The following is a 24,061-nucleotide window of genomic DNA, read 5'->3' on the forward strand; positions in this document are numbered from 1 at the left end:
CCCAGTGGTTCTCAGACTGGTTGATCGCATCTGGTCAACGTCCAGGTTGAAAACTGTTTATCCCCAGTCATCGGCTACAGCATGGAACAGAACAATGGACATGTGAGGGATATTGTTTTTTATTTTTGTTTTATTACAGGACATGAGGTCTTCAATAGAATGGGCGTTAGATGAGTATATCTGTGTTGCTATTTTTCAATAAAAAAGGTAAAGTGTGTTTTTTTTATTTCAAATAAAGAACTTTAATCATGCTGTGTGTTATTTACAATATAACTATAGGATTAGTAATGGATAGGTATCTTATAGATGCATGTAGGATAGCTGCGGAGACACCATCACGTGTTTCTCAACGCAAGCAGTGAATAGCCAGACCTTTCCCCGGGAAGGAACAACCACGGGAAGGGCAGCATCCAATAAAGGAAAACATCCAATACAGGAAAACCACCTATGCCAAGCATGGTATCCATCCACAGACAGCTGTTTCGGGGTGTTTGCCCCTCATCAGTGTGGAGTAGGAATCTAGCTATTAGGAGCAGTGCCTAGTAAAAGGCTGTAAAGGCACAGATGATTGGCCTTGGGGAGACCAAAACATCCAACACCGCGGAGACACCATCACGTGTTTCTCAACACAGTGATCCAGAACACTGCCCCCATCCCTTATGGGGAATATGGATCACTGCGTTGAGAAACACGTGATGGTGTCTCCGCGGTGTTGGATGTTTTGGTCTCCCCGAGGCCAATCATCTGTGCCTTTACAGCCTTTTACTAGGCACTGCTCCTAATAGCCAGATTCCTACTCCACACTGATGAGGGGCAAACACCCCGAAACAGCTGCCTGTGGATGGATACCATGCTTGGCATAGGTGGTTTTCCTGTATTGGATGTTTTCCTTTATTGGATGCTGCCCTTCCCGTGGTTGTTCCTTCCCGGGGAAAGGTCTGGCTATTCACTGCTTGCGTTGAGAAACACGTGATGGTGTCTCCGCAGCTATCCTACATGCGTTTGCATATTTCCCATAAGGGATGGGGGCAGTGTTCTGGATCACTGCGTTGAGAAACACGTGATGGTGTCTCCGCGGTGTTGGATGTTTTGGTCTCCCCGAGGCCAATCGTCTGTGCCTTTACAGCCTTTTACTAGGCACTGCTCCTAATAGCCAGATTCCTACTCCACACTGATGAGGGGCAAACACCCCGAAACAGCTGTCTGTGGATGGATACCATGCTTGGCATAGGTGGTTTTCCTGTATTGGATGTTTTCCTTTATTGGATGCTGCCCTTCCCGTGGTTGTTCCTTCCCGGGGAAAGGTCTGGCTATTCACTGCTCGCGTTGAGAAACACGTGATGGTGTCTCCACAGCTATCCTACATGCATTTGCATATTTCCCATAAGGGATGGGGGCAGTGTTCTGGATCACTGCGTTGAGAAACACGTGATGGTGTCTCCGCGGTGTTGGATGTTTTGGTCTCCCCGAGGCCAATCATCTGTGCCTTTACAGCCTTTTACTAGGCACTGCTCCTAATAGCCAGATTCCTACTCCACACTGATGAGGGGCAAACACCCCGAAACAGCTGTCTGTGGATGGATACCATGCTTGGCATAGGTGGTTTTCCTGTATTGGATGTTTTCCTTTATTGGATGCTGCCCTTCCCGTGGTTGTTCCTTCCCGGGGAAAGGTCTGGCTATTCACTGCTTGCGTTGAGAAACACGTGATGGTGTCTCCGCAGCTATCCTACATGCGTTTGCATATTTCCCATAAGGGATGGGGGCAGTGTTCTGGATCACTGCGTTGAGAAACACGTGATGGTGTCTCCGCGGTGTTGGATGTTTTGGTCTCCCCGAGGCCAATCATCTGTGCCTTTACAGGTATCTTATAGACACCTCCCTGTTACTAAGCCATGGGCTTGATATCTCTGGACAATAGTTGCGTCTTTTCTGCGCAGCTGTGGGCTGCTATTTGTAGGTTGGGAGGGGGTCAATATTCATTGCCCCTTACCAGTCTGAGAATATCACCCCCCAGATGTCTGCTTTAGTTTGGCTGGTTGTTAAAAATGGGGGGGGGGGGACATCATGCTGGTTTTTTAAATTATTAACATAATTAGAAAATAACAGCATGGGGACTCCAATTTTTGATAACCAGCCTTGCTGAAGGTTGCAGCCTGCAGCTGTCAGTTTTGCCTGGCTGGTTACCAAAAATACAGGGGAACACACGCCATTTTTTAAAATTATTATTTAGTTAGAGTGCAGGCTGCGGCTGATGATACCATCAGCTGACGCCTGCTCTTTCTGTTATTACAGGCAGCACGCATAGGGTGATGGGAGCAGTAGTCCCATCACCTGTTGACAGTGACTGTAGCTAAACTTTTTACCTCCGATTACAGCTGCGGGCTCATGCTGTCCTTTGACAGTGTGGGAACTGCGGCTATCGGGTAATGATTTTACTGCCGACCAGAGGCGTTTGCCGCGCTGTCATACATATGACAGAATTGCAAACACTGGATGTTTAGGGCCCTCCAATCAAGTGAATGGGGTCCTTGGTACTATTCTGGTACCCAAACTATTTTTTTTTTACTGTTAGGCTGAATCCGAACATCCAGGGTTCTGCCCATCTCTACAGTTGATTAATTGAACAAGCTCAAGGAGACGGAGTGGCAGTTTTGCTATAAAAATATATTATTACACGCTATGGGTACTAGTCCTAAACGTTGATAAAGGAAATTAGTTTGACTGCCCTATATTGAGTTGGAAAGTAATTGATCCCCTAATATGGGACAATAAGCATCTGCCCCATGGGACATATTCCTTAATCTAGATTAAGATGTTAAGACTTTGGGCTAACTCTATGGAATTGTGTCTATTTGCATCATTAAAACTACAACAAATTTACTGTAGTATCCATGTGCATCATGGTGCAAAACATCAAAAACTCCACACAAAAAAAAAGAAGCAAACGCAATTGTTCTGCCCATTCATGAGCAGCAAGATAAATTCATAGCGTAGTACCAGTTACAACCCTTAGAGGTCACTAGTTAGCCATGTATCCTGTTTCTACATACAAGAGTGTTTTCCCCTTTAAGTGAGCAGTATATTCTGGTTAGAACCACCCCCTCAGCTCTCCGAGGAGAAAGTTTTGCAGACATGTTTTCCTGGGCTTTCTGAAGAGATACACGTGTGTCCTGGCTCTCTCTTCACTACAATCACTCCCCCTTACCAGTGGTTCCCGTTTTTACCATAATCAATACCATCCACTACGATTGTCATCCACTATCGTTCACAGTATCATCTCAATAAATATTGACTTAAGAATCCATACAGTCTGTTTACTGAGAAGTGGATGAAAGGTTTATCTGTATGCTGGAATCCACACAGCATTATACGTGGAGGAAGGCAGAACAGCAATAATTATTTGGGCGCTCAATGAGAAGTACTATACTCTTTAAAGGGAACCTGTCACCCGCAAAATTGATGGTGAGGTAAGCTCACCGTCATCAGGGGCTTTTCTACAGCATTCTGTAATGCTGTAGATAAGCCCCCGATGTTACCTGAAAGAGGAGAAAAAGACGTTAGATTATACTCACCCAGGGGCAGTCCCGCTGCGGTCCAGGTCCGATGGGTGTCGCGGTCCAGGTCCGATGGGTGTCGCGGTCCGGTCCGGAGCCTCCCATCTTCATTCCATGACATCCTCCTCTGGTCTTCACGCCGCGGCTGCGGCGCAGGCGTACTTTGTCTGCCCTGTTAAGGGCAGAGCAAAGTACTGCAGTGCGCAGGGCCTCTCTGACCTGTCCCGGCGCCTGCGCACTGCAGTACTTTGCTCTGCGCTCAACAGGGCAATAAGAGTACGCCTGCGCCGCGGTGTGAAGACCAGAAGAGGACGTCATGGAATGAAGATGGGAGGCGCCAGACCGGACCTGAGACACCCATCGGACCGGGACTGCAGCGGGACCGCCCCTGGGTGAGTATAATCTAACCTCTTTTTCTCCTCTTTTAGGTAACATCGGGGGCTTATCTACAGCATTCCAGAATGCTGTAGATAAGCCCCTGATGACGGTGAGCTTACCTCACCATCGATTTTGGGGACGACAGGTTCCCTTTAAGGAGCAAAGTATTGAGACACCATTAAAGTTAGCACTTTAAGAAGGAGTTCATACTGATAGTCCCATTTTTGAAATCTGAAAAGTCAAATCACCTTATAGAAATTGTCTTAAGGTGTTGAAAAATGTTTCACTAAATGAACTTTAAGACTTGAAACGCCACAAGTTCTTGTCTCTTGAACGTTGCAGACCTGCAGTAGTAAATACACCACACTGATAAAAGCTGGAAGTACTGTACTGTACTGTGTTTTAATAGAAAAAAAAATTGTTTCTAATCCGATATAACTATTAATACAACAGAAAAGGGGCAGCAGTGTTATCCTGACAAGGTCTCCAAAATATCGACCAATACTTCACATATTTATATGTATTTTTTACACTTTATTTTTCATGGTGCAGCCAGGCCCAGCACGTTAGGTCTTATATACTGGGGTGTCCACATGGGATTCATTTACACAGTGCTGGGCAGCCCGCCTGATCTAATAGTATGGGCGTCACTAATAGGCTGTGAATCAGACATTACCTGTATGTGAACAGCGCCCTATACAAGCCTCTACTGTACAATCATACACTAAGCAATCACCCCTCCACGGATTGGTAGGCTGTGAGTGGTTGTCTTATCAGTATTTTGCACCTGTGTTGCCGCCATCTTTACTATATGGGTTTGATGCATCCGGATAGTGCATTTGTTTGGAGACCTGGACAGGTAAGCACTGCTGCCCCTTTTCTGCTGTACTAATTCTTGAATTTTTGGAGGATTTTTAGGCCTCTTTTTGTGGCTTTGCTATTGAGTCTCATCCTGTATAACACTAAAAATGAAAATGCCCTGGATAACATAAAATTAAAGGATGGCTGCATATATCCTTGCAATAACATGAACTCTGTCCCATCTCTCGCTCTTCATTGCTTTAGTCAAAAAGGAAATCAATCAGAAATCTTCAAAATGAATTCAAGTGGTTGACTCATTTGGACGTGCCAGCATCGGGGGAAGCTGTAGGCGGCCAGTGGCAGTAGTATATATTATTATATGGCTCACACTAACAGAAGGGTATTGGGGGGACAACATTTTTTGTAGATACATTCCACTCTGGTTAATCGAATGTTGTCATAAATTGAGGGTCCCTTTTCTTTCATGTTTATTTGCCCTGAGCAGTTGGACCAACATGTTTAAAATCCCCAATATTACAAAAAAATAGACAAGTAGACAAAAAATATATTTTAACATAGTACTATATGGTTAGCAGCTAGTAATACTTATTTGCATATGCAGTAGGGGCTCAATATATTCTAAGAACTCTGATCAGATGGAAATACCAACTATAAAGGAGTGATTTCTTTCTAGGAAGCTATTAATTTCTCAAATTGCTGTAAAACATGTTAAGATATGGAAAATCCACTTTCGAAAAGAATTGTAGCTAAACAGGTTTGTACTGCTCTGCCGTGTTACATCTCATGTGCATGTTTCCTGTGTATTTGTGGCTAACCAATTTTTATTCATGCAGTGAACATTTAACCAACATTTCCTGGCTAGCAACAAGTTTTCCATCAAACAGCACAGACTGTAAGAGTAAAACGTGTACTTAATAATGGTCGATCTGAATGTTACGGTACACAATATAGAAAGGTGTTACAAAGTTCTACAAGAGGATACAAAGTTACTCCTAAAGTCCCCTTACAACTAAAATAAAATAAATATGAGGTTTCTAAACATGATGCTTGTGTTACATCTCAGGAGAAGTCATTTTGTACAGACAGGTCAAAAGTAAGGATGGACAATTTAAAGGGTTTTTTATAACCCAATATTTGATATTCATTTGAAACCATATAAAGATGATGTAATTGATCGAAAGCAGTAACAAAGTGACTTTGCAAAATTATATAACCCGATGAGCATTGCAACATTTACCAAAAGCTACTTCCAGTGTCTGACATCTACTAGGATTTAGTTTTGCTGCATGTTTTTTGAGGGGTTTCTTACCAAATCTCAATGGATCCAGGATTTGACTTAAAGGGTTTGCCACATGAACAAAGTACATTTTAATCAATAGATCTTGGAATAATAATAAGTTTCACAATTGGATGTGTTAATAAGAAATGTTCCTGTGCTGACATAATCTTATAAATGTGCCCCTGCTGTGTCCTGTGTAATGCATAATGGCTTTGTCTGACCGTACGGTGACATGGTTTGCACAGTTTTGGCCAGGAAATGAAGCAAAAAGACAGACAGCACAGCTCGGGATTGCAGCTGCCATTTTTGTAAAGAAGAACATTTCCCTGTCTGTTTAAAAAGTTGTTTACCTCACAGAAAGAATCATCGGTGATCCTGTGCTGTCCTGTCTGTTTACTCTCTCTTGCTTCCTTCCCTGCCCAGGAGCTGTGGTATATCTGTCCATGCTCCTGCACGGTCAGACACAGCCATTACAACATACCACATAGTACGGTTGCACTTCCAAGATTATCTCAGCATAGGAAAAAAAAAACATTTTTAAAACAAATCCAATTATGGAACCTATTTTTATTCTAAGATCTAGTAATCAAAATGTATTTTGTTTGTGGGAAAACCCCTTTAAGGTGTGCCTGTAGAGATCAGACATCAGGAGTGGAGAAATGCAGCTGTATGTTGGCCAGCTCTGTGAGGGATAGAACCACTTTCAGGACTTCTTGCTCTTCTTTACCCTAGTTCTTAATTACAATTGCTGTATGTATGAGGTTTATTGTCCTGCTGCAGAATAAATACTGTGTATAAGGAGGCTATGTGGGGGCTTATACTGTATATTTTTTTAGGGCTGTGTGGGGGCTTATGTTGTATATAGGGGGTGTCAGCATACTTAATTCTGCTCAATATTAAGTGATACTATTAATATAAAATAATAATTGGGAAAATTAAATTGCCCACCCCTGACTTACCCTATACTTATTTCAGACCCTTTCTGTCCCTTCTCCGACAAGAGGGCATTGCTTTGTTGAAAGTGGGTGTGGGTTTCGCAAACAAGTTTTGGTGGAAATTTCTTTAACAATATAAGCGAGCTACTAATAATATTAGAGCGTTGGTGACCTAATGTGAGGTTGGCAGGTAGTTTAGTATTCCTTGGAAGCATTCCTTTTGTGATTATACATCCTTGAGGATGCAAATTGCTTGACATTGCCCCATGAACAAATGTGACTCACTAAAAACTATATGCATGCAGTAATAAAGGCCAGACATTTCTTACTAGTTTTCACCACTTTTGGTACAGATGTTTTGGCTATCCAGAAAAGCAACCCAGTGAGTAAAGCTGAACAGAAAGTGCTACACATGATTTATGAATAAAAGTTTACATTTTTCAGGAAACCAAATCCCTTTGGCAGAGTAAATTACTTCCAGATGACCATCTACTCAGAGGAAAAAAAGAAAATGTAACGTGCCAGGTCCTAGAAAAAAAATTATTATTAGGAATACATATATTTATTAAAATATATACAGTACAGACCAAAAGTTTGGACACACCTTCTCATTTAAAGATTTTTCTGTATTTTCATGACTATGAAAATTGTACATTCACACTGAAGGCATCAAAACTATGTATTAACACATGTGGAATTATATACTTAACAAAAAAGTGTGAAACAACTGAAATTATGTCTTATTTTCTAGGTTCTTCAAAGTAGCCACCTTTTGCTTTGATGACTGCTTTCCACACTCTTGGTATTCTCTTGATGAGCTTCAAGAGGTAGTCACCGGGAATGGTCTTCCAACAGTCTTGAAGGAGTTCCCAGAGGTGCTTAGCACTTGTTGGCCCTTTTGCCTTCACTCTGCGGTCCAGCTCATCCCAAACCATCTCGATTGGGTTCAGGTCTGGTGACTGTGGAGGCCAGGTCATCTGGCGTAGCACCCCATCACTCTCCTTCTTGGTCAAATGACCCTTACACAGCCTGGAGGTGCGTTTGGGGTCATTGTCCTGTTGAAAAATAAATGATGGTCTAACTAAACGCAAACCGGATGGAATAGCATGCCGCTGCAAGATGCTGTGGTAGCCATGCTGGTTCAGTATGCCTTCAATTTTGAATACATCCCCAACAGTGTCACCAGCAAAGCACCCCCACACCATCACACCTCCTCCTCCATGCTTCACAGTGGGAACCAGGCATGTGGAGTCCATCTGTTCACCTTTTCTGCGTCGCACAAAGACACAGTGGTTGGAACCAAAGATCTCAAATTTGGACTCATCAGACCAAAGCACAGATTTCCACTGGTCTAATGTCCATTCCTTGTGTTTTTTAGCCCAAAAGAGTCTCTTCTGTTTGTTGCCTGTCCTGAGCAGTGGTTTCCTAGCACCTATTTTACCATGAAGGCCTGCTGCACAAAGTCTCCTCTTAACAGTTGTTGTAGAGATGTGTCTGCTGCTAGAACTTTGTGTGGCATTGACCTGGTCTCTAATCTGAGCTGCTGTTATCCTGAGATTTCTGAGGCTGGTAACTCGGATAAATTTATCCTCAGAAGCAGAGGTGACTCTTGGTTTTCCTTTCCTGGGGCGGTCCTCATGTGAGCCAGTTTCTTTGTAGCGCTTGATGGTTTTTTGCCACTGCACTTGGGGACACTTTCAAACTTTTCCCAATTTTTCTAACTGACTGACCTTCATTTATTAAAGTACTGATGGCCACTTGTTTTTCTTTAATTAGCTGCTTTTTCTTGCCATAATACAAATTCTAACAGTCTATTCAGTAGGACGATCAGCTGTGTATCCACCAGACTTCTGCACAACACAACTGTTGGTCCCAATCCCATTTATAAGGCAAGAAATCCCACTTATTAAACCTGACAGGGCACACCTGTGAAGTGAAAACCATTCCCGGTGACTAACTCTTGAAGCTCATCAAGAGAATGCCAAGAATGTGCAAAGCAGTCATCAAAGCAAAAGGTGGCTACTTTGAAGAACCTAGAATATAAGACATAATTTCAGTTGTTTCACACTTTTTTGTTAAGTATATAATTCCACATGTGTTAATTCATAGTTTTGATGCCTTCAGTGTGAATGTACAATTTTCATAGTCATGAAAATACAAAAAAATCTTTAAATGAGAAGGTGTGTCCAAACTTTTGGTCTGTACTGTATGTCAGGAGATTGATTCTTTAAATTCAGATTATAGAAGCATGGGCGAGTTACATATACTACAAATGATGACGACGAGTCTGAAAAAAAACGGAAGTGCGAGCGTATGGTAGGATATTAGACCATTGTGTTAAATGAATACTACCTCTGTATCTTGTAGCCATTCTATTATACTCTCACATATTTGTGGTGTACAACCTTCATGCATGATTCATTGTAGCTACCATACTTACGTAGTTCAGAAAGGTAGCCACACGATTGCCAGTCCCTAAACGCTTGAATACATCAGGTTCCTCTTTCTATAAAATTAAACGTGAGAATAAAATGCAGACCTGAAGGGGTCGCAGGACAAGTAACATGGTACTTACATAGTTAAGATATGTTGCAAGCCTATTTCCATCCGATTTGAGATTGGGGTCAAAGGGACGCTGCAACAGACAATAACTTTAACCCAAAAATCAGGAAAAAATAATCATAATCGTTTGTTTTTAAGTATTGAACACAAAATACAATTGTACTTTGCGTAAAAGTCCAGCCAAAAAATAGATTGTCTAGGGAAGGCACTTGATACCAAATTTGTGAGATTACACGTCTTAAACGAGGGAGAAGATGAACAGCGAAAATATATATATCACTGCAATGTGCCTAGCTTTATACAGAAATGTGCTTGCTTAAGCTCTAAAGTAAGTAGAAAACTAAACCAGTCAGTATGTTCGGTCAGCATTTCATCTGCATTTGCAAGCCAAAACCAGGAGTACATCCAGGTGTTTTCCCAGGGAATCAGCATTTTGGCTTACAAATGTTGATGAGAAATACCGACCAACATGTGAATAAGGCCTTAAAAGGAATTTCTGGGACCTAAATATTGATGGCCCACCCCACAAGCTAACATGCACAACATCCCCTTCAGTGGGTCCACAAGAAAAGCAACCAATCCCAAGGGCTGAGACTGAGGCCTCCCTCACAAGTCCGGGTTTCCTGTACATGCTGTGCACATGTCCGTGTCTACACATGGACCGTGTGTTCATGCAAAACACACAAGCATTTTTTTCTTGCAGCAGGGATGACAAGGGTCAACACAAGTCTATGGGTCCATGGAAAGACACTGATGACAATGATGGTAAAAACGGACACATGCACGACACACTGATGACACCGGTACTGTTTTCTCACGAACGTGTGAAGGAGGCCTGATGTAGCTCATCCCAGTGAAGCTGCAGTACCAAGCACAGCTATGCACAGCACTCAAAGAATTCTAACGCATTCTGCTAATATGTGGGATTTACAGACATCAATATCCTGATCAACAAAAAAAATAAAATATTTAGGCCACAAAAAATACTTCTATTGAATGGGACCATTTATTATTAATAATAATAATAATAATAATAATAATAATCTTCATTTATATAGAGCCAAAATACTTCTCAGTGCTTCAGCAATTTAACAGCCAGCATGTTAATTGCCGACATGCTAAGTACTGCCCATAAGGTCCCTTCTTCACTCAATCATGCATGACAGAGAACCCATGATGAGCTGCTTGTAGGTCTATATGGCAGACTAAACACCGAAGTGGATTATTGAAGGGGACCTGACAGCTGATGCATGCTGCCCTATCCACGGGCATCATGTATCACACACTAGCTGCATAATTTCAGCCATGTATGTTTAATAGAAGATGCTCGGATAAGCTGTTATCCAAGCATGCTCAGCTGTTATCTGAGTATCTTCAGCGTGCTCGAATAATATGTTAAGAGTCCCCACGGACACATGGTTCACGGCTGTTAAATAGCAGCAACACATGCGGGGATTGCCCATTTGTTAAGCAGTCCCGGCATGTGCTCAGGCTGTCTGACAGCCGCAAAACTTGCAGCCACAGGTACTCGAACATATTATTCAAGCATGCCCAAGATACTCAGATAACACATTATCTGAGCATGTTCACTAATCACTAATGTTTAACTCTAACGAACATGCACCCTAAACAGTTTACAGCAATTTCCATTTAGCATTACAAGGTTTACTAGCTTTTCCTTCTGTCAGGTCAAAAATAATCAAGCCAGACTTTAGAGAGGGCAAAAGCAACTATAATTTTATAGCGACAGGTTAGCAAGCCGCGCATGCTAAAGCTCACTGAATACATTCTCTAGCTCGCGGTGAAGGGCGGCTAAGCAAGCTAGCATATGCAAATCAAACTTTTATATTCATTAATTGGGTATTTTGAAGCTATAGTAATGTACAAATTTGGTTTGGTTTTCTGTGCAGATTTCAATCAATTTGGTAAGTGGCCAATTTTAAATAAAAGATCAATTATATAATCTTCATAGCCAGACAAGCCGCAAAGCAGAATTGCATCCTGCAGTCACCCACCACCAATAATAGCAATAAATTAAACATTTTGGCACAGGTATTTACATTGACTACATAGCAGCACAAGAAGAGTAATCTCAGAAATGACTGCACCGTGTATAGGATTGGTGTGTCTTTGGTCCTGATACAGAGTCCCTTTGAAGTTGCAGGTTTTTTTTTTTTTAATAATAGTTTCTTTAAAACAGCTTGCAAAATATTTTAAATTTCATGGAAAAAAAAACATACATAAACTCCACCAGTGTGAACTCCGGGTACACTTCTGCTTGAATGATGTCAACATTTTTGCATTTCCACAAAAAACAGAATGACTGGGGTTAATTTTCCAAAGAACAAGATTTGTCAAAAGATATATTGTAAATTCATTCATAGAACTTACATACAGAACATCATCTAAATCTGACATTCTAAAATGGTATTAGAGGGTCACCGAATAAGGAGCCACTTACACATTAAAGAAAATCTGTCAGCAACATGTGCCCTAGGCAAGAAGTAGTGCTACAGGATAGGGCAGTGTAAACATTTTGCAATGGTGCCTTTTATTGTCGCCATTTAGAGCCCCCTTGTTTTAAAATTCCTCTTTTCTCCATATTCCCAGGGTCGCCATCAGGGCATTACTGCCATTACTGCTGTATGGGGCCCAGTGAGCAGCAGTACACAGAGGGGCCAGCAGGTCCGGGGCCCCGCTCGTGCTTCTGCTGATAGTGCACTAAAGTAATGTGCACTGCGGCGCACACGTCGGTGCTGGGGCCCGGGAACCTTTTTGGAGCTGTGCACGGCTGTCTAACCTAGTCGGCTGCGCAGCTCCTGCTCGGCTGTAGCTAGAATGTATGGGCTCCTTTCAGGTCCGGACTACAGCCCATACATTCTAGCTGCTTCACTGCTGAAAACACTATACACCCCGGGAATGACTGAGGTAAGTATAAAAAAAAGTTTTTGTTTTTATAAATGGGTGAGGTGGGGAGAGTGAGACTGAACATGATGAAGTGTATTTGAGGGGGTACTGCACATGGTGAAATGATAGGGGGATAGGGGGCTGCAAATAATGAAGTAAGGGGGACTGCAGATGAAGTAAAGGGGGATAGAGGACTGCAAATGATGAAGTGGGGGTGATGGGGACTGCAAATGATGATGTGGGGGTGATGGTGACTGCAAATGATGATGTGGGGGTGATGGGGACTGCAAATGATGAAGTGGGGTGATGAGGACTGCAAATGATGAAGTGGGGTGATGGGGACTGCAAATTATGAAGTGGGGGTGATGACTTGAGGACTGCAAATGATGATGTGGGGGTGTTGGGGACTGCAAATGATGATGTGGGGGTGATGGAGACTGCAAATGATGGAGACTGCAAATGATGATGTGGGGGTGATGGAGACTGCAAATGATGGAGACTGCAAATGATGATGTGGGGGTGATGGAGACTGCAAATGATGGAGACTGCAAATGATGAAGTGGGGGTGATGGGGACTGCAAATGATGATGTGGGGGTGATGGTGACTGCAAATGATGAAGTGGGGTGATGAGGACTGCAAATGATGAAGTGGGGTGATGGGGACTGCAAATTATGAAGTGGGGGTGATGAGGACTGCAAATGATGATGTGGGGGTGTTGGGGACTGCAAATGATGATGTGGGGGTGATGGAGACTGCAAATGATGGAGACTGCAAATGATGAAGTGGGGGTGAGGGACGGGGGACAGCAAATGAATTGAAGGTGGGAAGAGCAAATGGTGAATTGAAGGTGGGGAGAGCAAATAATGATGAATTTTAAGGGTGGGGGAGTAAATGATATATTGAACGTGGGGAAGAGCAGTTTATAGTGAATAGAGAGTGGGAGAGAGAAGACATGACAATGAATTGAGGCAGAAGGGGCATGTAAATATAATGAATCGGGGAAGGGTTAAAGCGGGAGGTACACAGTGGGGGCATTGAGGATAAAGTGACTGGAAATGAATTGGGGGAAAGAGTACAGGGGCTAATTAATTTATATATTAAATGGGGAAAGTGGCTATGTATAGATAATGGGGGCACAGTGGGGGATTATCATTTATATTTGGAATGGTAGGTTGCATAATAACCAATTATATATTAATGGTGGATGCACGTCTGTATTCAGATGTGTAGTGTAGAAGAAAGGAAAAAAGTGGGGAATGTGCTCTGGAAGCGGTGCTCTAGGTAACTGTGTTATTTTATGCAGAGATGAGTCCTGGCTGACAAAAGTGACAGCGGTCTGCGCTGGATTAAAAAGAAATGCAAAGATGAAGGACGTCTCTGGTGATCACTGTATTACCTGTACACTGACACTATATACAGAGCTCCTGTGTATATGGTCACCGGTGATCACTGTATTACCTGTACACAGACACTACATACTAAGTACAGATCTTCTGTGTATAATGGCACTTATGGTGATAGTATTTTTTTTTATTTTTTACTAAAGGTCAGTATTGTAGTATTCAGTTTCAATGTGGTGGTAATATGTTGTCCGGCGGTATTTGTTCCTTGTATGTGCTATTATTTGGTCACTATATGGTGGTAATATGTGGTCTGGTCATGGTGTGGTGGTATTTGTTCCTTGTATGTGGTAATATTGGTCATTTTAAAAATGAATAAAAATATACCTAGATTGTATTGCATATTTTAGCAAATGTTTAATAGGTTAGAGTAGAGTAGGGCCCGGCCAAAAGCGTTTACCTTGTCGTCGTGGCAGATTAAAAAAATCTATAGGCCAAAATAAAATCTGCTGGCTGTGTGTGTGATCTGGTGATGGGAATTGTTAATGTGTGATTGGTGCGAAGATAGAGCGGTGGGACTGTGGACAGTTCAAGGAGTGGAGGCGGGGCTGTGGTGGAGCCTCAAAGGGGCCCTGAAAGTTTTGTCAGTATGGGGCCCCAAAATTCCTAGTGGCAGCCCTGCATATTCTAGCTAGATTCACTCTGTAAATGAACTGGTGGGAGTTTCAGTGCCCTTGGAGTCTACAGATCCTGTTAGATTCTCCAATCCAGTGCGGCCCCCACTTTTTGACAGTTTAGAGCAGATGTGACATTATGCAGAAGCGTCTCTGTCTCTGCCGTCAATCATAAAGCAGAGATGGCACCAGCGGGGAGAATAGAAGCCAAAAGGACTGAAAGTTCACCCAACCCTGCACACGCAAAGCTAATATTACATATAAATAAAAGATGAATTTCAGAGCAAGGGAGCATCACAGTCACAAAACAGGTAACGCAGGAAAGTTTTCACACTGCCCTATCCTGCCCGACCTCCGCCTGCCTTGGCCAAATGTTACTGACAGATTCTCTTTAAAGAGAACCAGTCAGCACCTCTATTTTAGTAACCATTGCATTCGCCACAAAGTAGCAATCCTGTAAAATCTTAGTTAAAGGAAGTTGTCAGCCAATAATTGTCAGTCCAGTATAAACTAACCACATGGAGCTATTTTGTGGCAATTCTTTTATTCTTTTGTGTTAATTGTTGCTGGGGTTTTTTGTGCCAAATACATCAAAATCGTAGACACCGCTTTTAAAATGTCATACTTTTTCTTCAACTGCAAAAAAAACTAAATTACATCTTGTACCTAACTGGGCTATTAGCGTACAACTGTGCACAAATTTTGTTTAGTGACAATGTCAAAAGTTACAAATTATGAATTAGTCTAAAGAAGAAAACCATGCACACACTGTTTAGGCACAAATTAAAAATGGAAAAGGGAGCAAATAAAAATCTCACTACTAGACTAAGTTCACACAAACGTATTAAAAAAAAAAAATCAGATTTGTTTATCCAGAAAAAAACAGATTATTATTCATCTGTATTGCAATCCATATGCAGTCTAGATGGCATTTGTTTTATACATTAACAATGTAGTGAATAAAATTTACAAGACCAATAACAGTTCCCTATATTAAGAATAGCAATGTATCCGTAAAATTTGGATGCAGTACAAATGATCAGTATGGGATCTGTTTTTTTTGGAGGGGTGGATCACCTATAGACTTGATAGTGTATAGTTCAATTTTTAATATACAGAATTACAGACATTCGGTCCATGTGCAAATACTCATCTGAACAGCCATATTCATACTGAATAACATGGTCTGTGCGCTGTCCATGTGAAGTCCATTTTTTCCACAGACAGCACTCTGACCAAAAATACAGTTGTGTGAACGTTGCCTCAATATTACTCCAAAAAAGATGCAAAAAGAAAGATGAATCAAGACGCTTGTGTCTCAATTGCTGCATCTCTGCAGAAACGGAAATGTAGTCATATCTGCTGATTAGGGTGCTTGGTGCACCCTTAGTGTGGCACTATTCTGCCCTCACTGCCGGGTGACAGTGCTGGCTTCTCTGAGGTTTCTCTGCACAGTGCTGTCAGTCATCAGTGACGGAGCTTGGGGTAAGCAAGCACCCTAATTAGTATCAGCAATTAAACCATTTTCGGCACAACAGAGGCAGAAGTTGGAAGGCTAAAGATGAGGCTTTTAAAAGGGCTACATCCCCTAGAAGGCGGTATGCTTAGTTTATACTGTCAATTTTTAAATTCTGCTTTGTGACATTCCTCTCGGAGTTGTAAAAATAAATAGAACAAATAGATAATAGATTTTACCTCCCCCTTATAAATTCAAAAGGTCATATTAATCCTGACAGTGTCAGACTGTAGAGACACAGAAGCAATTGGTAAGGGCAATTATAATGAATGGCATTAGATTTTCAGTAGAAATAACATTTAAGAAAACTTAAACCTGTATTGTAATGTTATGGGTAATACAAGTATTAGCTAAATTGGACATGTCAGGAGAGATGGCGGGTCTTCTGTGGAATTGTGTGCATCTACTAGGCTGCCGTCACACTAGCAGTATTTGGTTAGTAAGCCAAAACCAGGAGTGGGTGATTAATGCAGATGTGGTGCATATGTTTCTAGCATATTTTCCTCTAATTGTTCCACTCCTGGTTTTGGCTTACAAATACTGATGTACAATACTGACCAAATACTGATAGTGTGACGGCAGCATTACACAAACTACAAACTAGTCAAAGGAAAAAAAAAATCTAGGTATGTCCTAATGGAGAAGAGCAGTTCCTCCCCTAGTACTGCCACAGTGCTCCTTGCTTACTCCTTTCTCAGAAAATAGGCTGTTATAAGCCATGGATGTAAGCGGTGGAGGGGCAGGGAATTCACGTGCCAGCTTTGACGTCATTTTTGTTTTAAATTTTGCAGCAGAGCAAAAAACTGTGTAAATACATATATTGCAATTAATTAAGAATAATACACACACACATACATAGATGTAAAAGAAATAATCTATAAAATGAATAAATATAAACCAGCAGGTAAATAGAAGACACTCTGATAAAGGCAGCGGTATAGCTCTCCCTCTAGTGGTAATGGTTTAAAATGAATCATGCATGCTGAGCTAGAAAGGATCTGTGCAAATCGCACTGATGATTTCAAGAGAATCGGTCAGCAGGTATTTGGGAAGTAAACTGATGTAGTGACAGAGACACTGATTCCGGCACAAGGCAGCAGCTGTGTTAGAATCAGTTTGCTCTGCCGCAGTTCAAGCAGAGCTCAGACTGATGAGCCCTGTATAACCTCACCCACGCCACTCACTACCAGCTTACTGTGTATATTGTATAGGGACATAAAGCTGATAATCAGTGGTAGGGTGTGGTTGTACTAGGATGCATGAGAGACCAGTTGTTCTGAAGTAATCTCCTGCTGATAAACCACGGATTGTATTGAAACAACAAAACACTACCTAGTAAGTGAAACATCACTGGAATCAGGGTCTCTTTCACTACATAATCATGCTCTCAGATTAAATGACACAAACTTGTTGACAGATTCCCTTTGATCAGAAACATTCAGTTGTGACACAGCTCTAACAGTAATGTGACTTGAAGAGATATCTGTTATGTACGTCGTAGATTTAATGCACAAGAATAAATGGAACCACAAGGTGGCGATGGTGAGCTGCAGCGCCTCCACAAGTAGTAATGGTACACTAATACAATGCCTACTAGGAGATCACGGCTAGTAACAAGAGTGCTGCACTAATGCGATAAATATACATTGTTTGTTATGCATAACCAAAAATGGATTCTTGAAATATGGTGTAATAAAAAAAAATGAATAAACCCAGATATATGCATTAAAGTATCAAAAGAAGGCAATTAAGAACGTTAAGAAGGGAGGTGACTGTAAGAATATGAAAGGAGCAAAATACATTCTTAAATGAACTTACCCTGGAAAAATCAAAATGTGGCTCATACTGGCCTCCCATGCCATAGTTTGCTACCTGTCAGCAGGAAATGTATAATCAGACGTCAGTTATCATTACACCATTTTATGGCATTGATAAAAGTTTAAAAGTAAAATATCCTTACAGAACTTTCTTATACTGTTTATCAAAGAGGGTGACAGAAGTTATAAGTAAAAAATAATCTTCCACCAGGTTTCCGCCGCCATAGCTGAGGCCAGGATAAAGTAATGACTGATTACAAACGATGGAATAATTTGCTCTATCAGTCGCTTTCATAAGTCACTGTTCATCTCCTGCAGCCAGAGCCAAGTGCTCGAATCCTTCCCATGATATGGAGCCTGGTGACAGACTCCCGTCAATTTCACTTACCCTCCTGCCATATATCGAAGGGTCAGTAACAAGCCTAAAGATACAGTATATAATATCCAGCACATAAAAGCATAGTCTGATGCACTTTCTCTTACATGCATGTCCACTCTTCGCTTTCATAAATTTGATTAAAGACTCAAATTTAAAAAATAAATAAACAGTTCAAAACTAATTTTGCATAAGGCCTTCATGCTTTTTTGGTTCAAAATAGCGTTAACCAAGTACCACATGTTATTTACATGTACTATTTACTCCTTACTTTCTACACGGTATCTGCTCATTTTGTTTTTTCTTGGGATTTGTCCAAGAATTGGTTACAGTGTTAACATGCTCTTACATATTACACGTATACCAACTTATGCTCCGGCTCATTTCTGTGATTCTGCTGATTCTCAATAAGTTGCAATGCTCATCATAACCACTAGGCGGCCACACACATGAAAGCCCATTACGAAACGGGTGTCCAGCATCCCATTATCACACACAATTAGCAGCGTAAATGCAATATTAGTAAGGTCTAGGGTAACACAGACAACATTGCAAAAGAAGACATAAAGGAGATTATTTTCACAGTATGCATATTTCTTCATTTACTAATTTATTTTAGGTATTCTAGACAATCACTGTGTAGGAAACAACATAGAATTAGAAAAACCTCTACTTCACTCGATTGGGTAGGAATAAAAGACTGATCAATTTATTATATTTTAAAGGGAACCTGTCAGCAGGATTGTGCTCAGTAACCTACACACAGTGCCAGGTCCGCGCTATTATACTGATTACAATGATACCTGGTGATGAAATCCATCTTTTTTAGTTTCAAAAAAGTTTTATTGAAATTTCAACTTCAACAATCATAATACAAAATTTAAATGTGAATGTGCTCCCTCGCAGGGGAGTCTATAACTGAGAAATATAAGAACACATACTTATTATGAACGCGGGGGGGACAATACAAAGACAACATAGGGAAAGAACATGAAGGAAAAGGGGAACTGTATTTACATTTTAATGTATAACAAATATTGTCCCCACAGAGTCAGGTCACTATGGGGATAGACGTAGAGTCTGACTCAGGAGCAAATTAGGCTGCATTTCCATCCATGGGCTCCATATCTTAAAGAATTGATCCCACATATCATTTCTAGAAGCCTCAATGCGTTCATATAGCATGATATTAGTCATCCTTTCCTTAACTATTCGTATCGACAACGTGGGGGACCTCCATTTCGAAGCAATGTGTATTTTAGCAGCCATAAAAAGTAACCAACTTAAATAAGTTTTTAGGAAGAGTCGGGTGTCTCGCCCCAAGGGGAAAAACAGAGGCATCCAAATTGGTTTTTCCCCCAGCCAATTGGTCTACTATCAGATTTATCTTTTGCCATAAGTTGGACACCACTGGGCATGTCCACCATATATGTTTCATATCTCCGGGTAAGTTACATCCTCGAAAGCATAAGTTGGAGACATTCGGGAATATGCTATGGAGTTTAGTTGGCACCAGATATGTCCTGTGAAGGACTTTGTAGAAGTTTCTACCAATGATGATTAGTGACTGCCCTTGGATAACGTGTCGCAGCACCTCCTCCAAGCCTCCACCGGCAGCTCGACACCCAACTCCTCCTCCCAACGTCTCATGAATCCCAATTTCTCCTGATCGGGAGGTGGATTTATAATTGAATAAAGCAAGGATATTGTCCCTCTTCCCATTGGATCAGAAAGGCACTTTTGTTCATAGCCAGAGACATGAACGGGGCGTCTACCCTGGATCAGACTACCCGCAAAATGTAAAACCTGATTAACGTTCATTGTTTCTCTAATCGGGGGTTCAAACTTCCTTACAAAATCTGCTCTGTCCATCAGGACACCGAAAGGGTCATACAAATGTTTTATTGTGGTAATCCCTCTCAAAGTCCATCATGCGAACAAATGTGGATCTAGACCAGGGGCGAACATCGGGTTACCCAATATAGAGATCAAAGGTGAGGGATCGGATTGCAGTGAGTGTTTGAATCTAACTCTTCTCCACAAACTGAAGGAGTGGGCTATAAAAGGTGCTGTTATAAAAAGTTGTTTAGGGATTTTTTCCGTAGACCACATTAGGCCTGGTAATGAGAGCGGCTTAATAAGATGTGATTCTAAGTGAACCCACCTTGGTTTGTTATTTTGGGCGCAGATATTTGTTAGTTGTGCTATTTGTGCCGCCTTGTAATACAGGGATAGATTTGGGAGCGAAACTCCACCATGTCTTCTGTGGAAGAACATTAATTTTTGGGGGATTCTGGCCCTTTTGTTCTGCCATACAAATTTAGAGATCGTAGCGTGGAGGCCTGAGAACGTTTTAGCTGAGCTCGGTATTGGGAGGGATCTAAAAAGGTACAAAAACCGTGGAAGAGTCACCATTTTTATTGTATGGATCCTGCCCAGCCAAGACAGATTCAGTGATGCCCATCTAGATAAGTCAGTGTGGAGGCTCTGGATAAGTGGTGTGTAGTTCCACTTGTAAAGGTTCGCTCTGTTTGTTGTAATATTTATTCCCAAGTGGGTTAGGTAATTGTCCCTCTTTGTGAATTTAAATTGGGAAGTGATATTGTCCTGCATAGCTTTACTAGTATTGATAGAGAGTTCCTCTGATTTGTCTATATTAATTTTAAGTCCCGAAATGTCTTCAAATGTATTGAGCAGAGAAAGGAGATTGGGAATTGTTGTATGGGGGTTGGTAATAGCCAAAAGGAGGTAGTCTGCAAACATGCTTACCTTGTATTGTTCACCTAGGTTAGTTAATCCAGTAATGTTCTGGTTTGTTCTAATGGCTTCTGCCAAAGGCTCCATGGCTAGAGCAAATAGCGCCGGGGAGAGTGGGCAACCTTGTCTAGTACCACGTTGGATAGATATGGGCGAAGGGTTTAGCGTCGGGAGTTTTAAAAATGCTGTGGGGTAGTCATAAAGTAATTTAATACACTCTACGAACTCCTGGGAGAAACCAAATTTAGATAGGACATGGAAGAGGTAATTCCAGGAAAGTGAGTCGAATGCCTTCTGAATGTCTAAGGCTAATATTAAAAGTTGTTCCTTGCGGGAATTTGCCGTATGGATAAGGTTAATATTGCGTCTGATATTGTCCGGGGCCTGCCTAGTCGGTATGAACCCCACCTGGTCTCTGTGAATAAGAGAGGGCAATATGCGATTTAATCTACTTGTAATAATTGCAGTGAATATTTTTAAATCCACGTTTAGTAAGGAAATAGGCCTAAAGTTCTTGGTCAATAAGTGGTCTTTTTTTGGCTTGGGTAGAACTGTAACATGGGAGACCAGGAACTCTGGGGGCATTTTTGAGCCATGTAGGAGAGCATCTCCAAATTTTTTGATATGGGGTGAGAGAATTTCAACAAATTTTTGGTAATAAATGGCCGTGAGTCCATCAGGGCCAGGGGCCTTTCCCTGTTTCAGCGTTTTAATAACTGATTGAATCTCCTCTATAGATATTTCGGAGTGGAGTTGTTTAGCTAATGTGTCTGTGATTTTAGGTAGGTGAAGATTTTGCAAAAATTGTTGTATCGGGTGAGGAGATAAGGGTCTAGGCTGGGCGTATAAATTTTGATAATATTCATGGAATGTCCTATATATATTATCTGGATGGGATGAAATCCTCCCCGAGCCATCTTTTATTGAAAATATCGTGTTAATCAATTCCCTAGAACGTAACTTGCGAGCTAATAATTTACTCGGCTTATTAGCGAATTTGTAAAATTTGGCTTGTGTCCACTTCAATGCCTTCTCAGTCCTATTGATGAGGACGGCATCTAATTGTGTTTTAGTTTCCTGAATTTGTTTGGAAAGGTAGAGTGAAGTGGACATTTGGTTGGCCTGTTCTAATTTTGCTAATTTGTTTTCTAATCTAGTTTGAAGTTCGGTTCTTGCTTTTTTCCTTTGAGCTGCTAGCTTAATAACTGAGCCCGTTATGTATTTCTTGTGTGCCATCCAGACAATTCCGGGAGATACGTCTCCTGAACTGTCGTATTTTTCGGACTACAAGACGCACTTTTTCCCCCCCAAAAAAGGGGGGAAAATGGGGGGTGCGTCTAATAGTCGCAATGCAGGCTTACCGGTGCGGAGGCAGAGGTGCGGCGGCAGAGGTGTGGCGGCAGAGGTGCGGGGATGAGGAGGCGCAGTGAGCGGGGTCCCTTTCCCCGGTGAGGTGATGCAGCAGCCCGGTAATGCAGCAGAGCCGGGTGAATCCTGTTGTTACCGGTGGTGGCGGACATCTTCCTGGGGCCGCGCGTGCGCAGATGGAGCGCTCTGCTGCCCGGGGTTTCAGGAAAATGGCCGCGGGATGCCGCGCGTGCGCAGATGGGGATCGCGGCGGCCATTTTCCTGAAGCCGAGATGCGAACTCGGCTTCAGGAAAATGGCCGCCGCGATCCCCATCTGCGCACGCGCGGCATCCCGCGGCCATTTTCCTGAAGCCCCGGGCAGCAGAGCGCTCCATCTGCGCAAGCGCGGCCCCAGGAAGATGGCCGCCACCACCGGTAACAACAGGATTCACCCGGCTCTGCTGCATTACCGGGCTGCTGCATCACCTCACCGGGGAAAGGGACCCCTCTCACGCCATATCTCTCACTGCGCCTCCTCATCCCAGCACCTGTGCCGGTAACCACTGCTGCAACCCTCCCATGGACACCAGGCCGTGGCGTCACCCACCTAAGCAGGAAGGGACCCTGCTCAGGTGCACGCCGTACCGCATCACCCCACCTCTGCCCACACCATGCCTCTTGTGACCCTGCTCTGCCACCGCCAGCCCTCAGGTTAGATACTGTAAATTCGGACAATAAGACGGACCCCCATCTTATAAAAAATCTTTTTTCTGCAATTTTCACCCCAAATTTGGGGTGCGCCTTATGGTCCGGTGCGTCTTATAGTCCGAAAAATACGGTAAATTTAAAATATTCAATTAATTCATTCTTAATTGTATTTGTGAGCACAGGATCGGTAAGAAGTGATTCGTTAAGTCTCCATTTGTATAAGCTAGAGGTGGACACATTGAATTTAAATACTGAGAGTACAGCGTCATCATCAGACCATGCTGAATGTACGTGGCGTGAGAATAGGACTGTGGGAAGTGAGGTGGTTTTTGTCAACTGAAGATCTATCCTAGAGTATGTTTTGTGTGCGGGGAAGTAGTACGTATAACCTCTATTATTGCCATTCATCTCTCTCCACAAGTCTGCTATGTGATGGTCCTTCAGTAATCGGAGAACTTTTTTCCTCTCATTTTTAGTGATGTCAGTGCGTTTTATGGCGTTGCTATCCAATGTTGGATCTATCGTGAAATTGAAATCCTCGCACCAGATCAGGTGTTGGAATGAGTAGGTATCTAGCTTGTTTAAGATGGATGTAAAAACTAGAACCTGAGAGGAGGCCGGGAAATAGCTATTTATTATACAAAGTTTTTGCCCTTGTAATGTGCCTTGAAGAATTAAGAACCTACCCTCATCATCTGATGGAGAACTTGTAATCTGTATTGGAAAATTGTTTTTGAGGAGAATTGCTACTCCTTTTGTCTTGTTTGGGCCTGAAAATGTAAATACGCGGGAATAATTCTGGTCAAAGTATCTTGGGCATGATGAGGTGGAGAAGTGCGTTTCCTGGAGACAAAGAACATCAGGATTTTGTTTTTTGTAGTCCAGGAAGGCCTTTTTACGTTTGGTGGGGGAATAAACCCCCTCACATTGTGGGACAATACCCTACACATAAGGGGAATAAGTTGGTGTTGCATATAAAAGCTTACCCCTGAATTTTCCCCCGACCTCACACATCTCCCGGTATCGATCCACGTGGAGTCCATGAAAAGAGATAAAACGTCCGGAGCAGACATCTACGAGCCTGC

At 42.2% G+C, this 24,061-nt stretch overlaps 1 protein-coding gene across 4 annotated transcripts in view; it reads right to left on the reverse strand.

Annotated features, from left to right (window-relative positions):
• The window catches only part of P4HA2 (prolyl 4-hydroxylase subunit alpha 2), a 182,933-nt gene that overhangs the window by 35,830 nt on the left and 123,042 nt on the right, over positions 1-24,061 (reverse strand). Inside the window, exons 11-13 of one of the 4 annotated variants that reach the window (XM_077265956.1) lie at positions 17,789-17,842; positions 9,546-9,605; positions 9,411-9,476 (exon numbers count right to left, since the gene is read on the reverse strand). In XM_077265956.1, the coding sequence (XP_077122071.1) occupies positions 9,411-9,476; positions 9,546-9,605; positions 17,789-17,842 (180 nt within the window). The remainder of the gene's footprint in view (positions 1-9,410; positions 9,477-9,545; positions 9,606-17,788; positions 17,843-24,061) is intronic. The other 3 variants (XM_077265957.1, XM_077265958.1, XM_077265959.1) reach the window with 3 other exon arrangements.

This window comes from Ranitomeya variabilis, chromosome 5, assembly GCF_051348905.1.
Source record: "Ranitomeya variabilis isolate aRanVar5 chromosome 5, aRanVar5.hap1, whole genome shotgun sequence".
In the NCBI taxonomy this organism is placed as follows: domain Eukaryota; kingdom Metazoa; phylum Chordata; class Amphibia; order Anura; family Dendrobatidae; genus Ranitomeya; species Ranitomeya variabilis.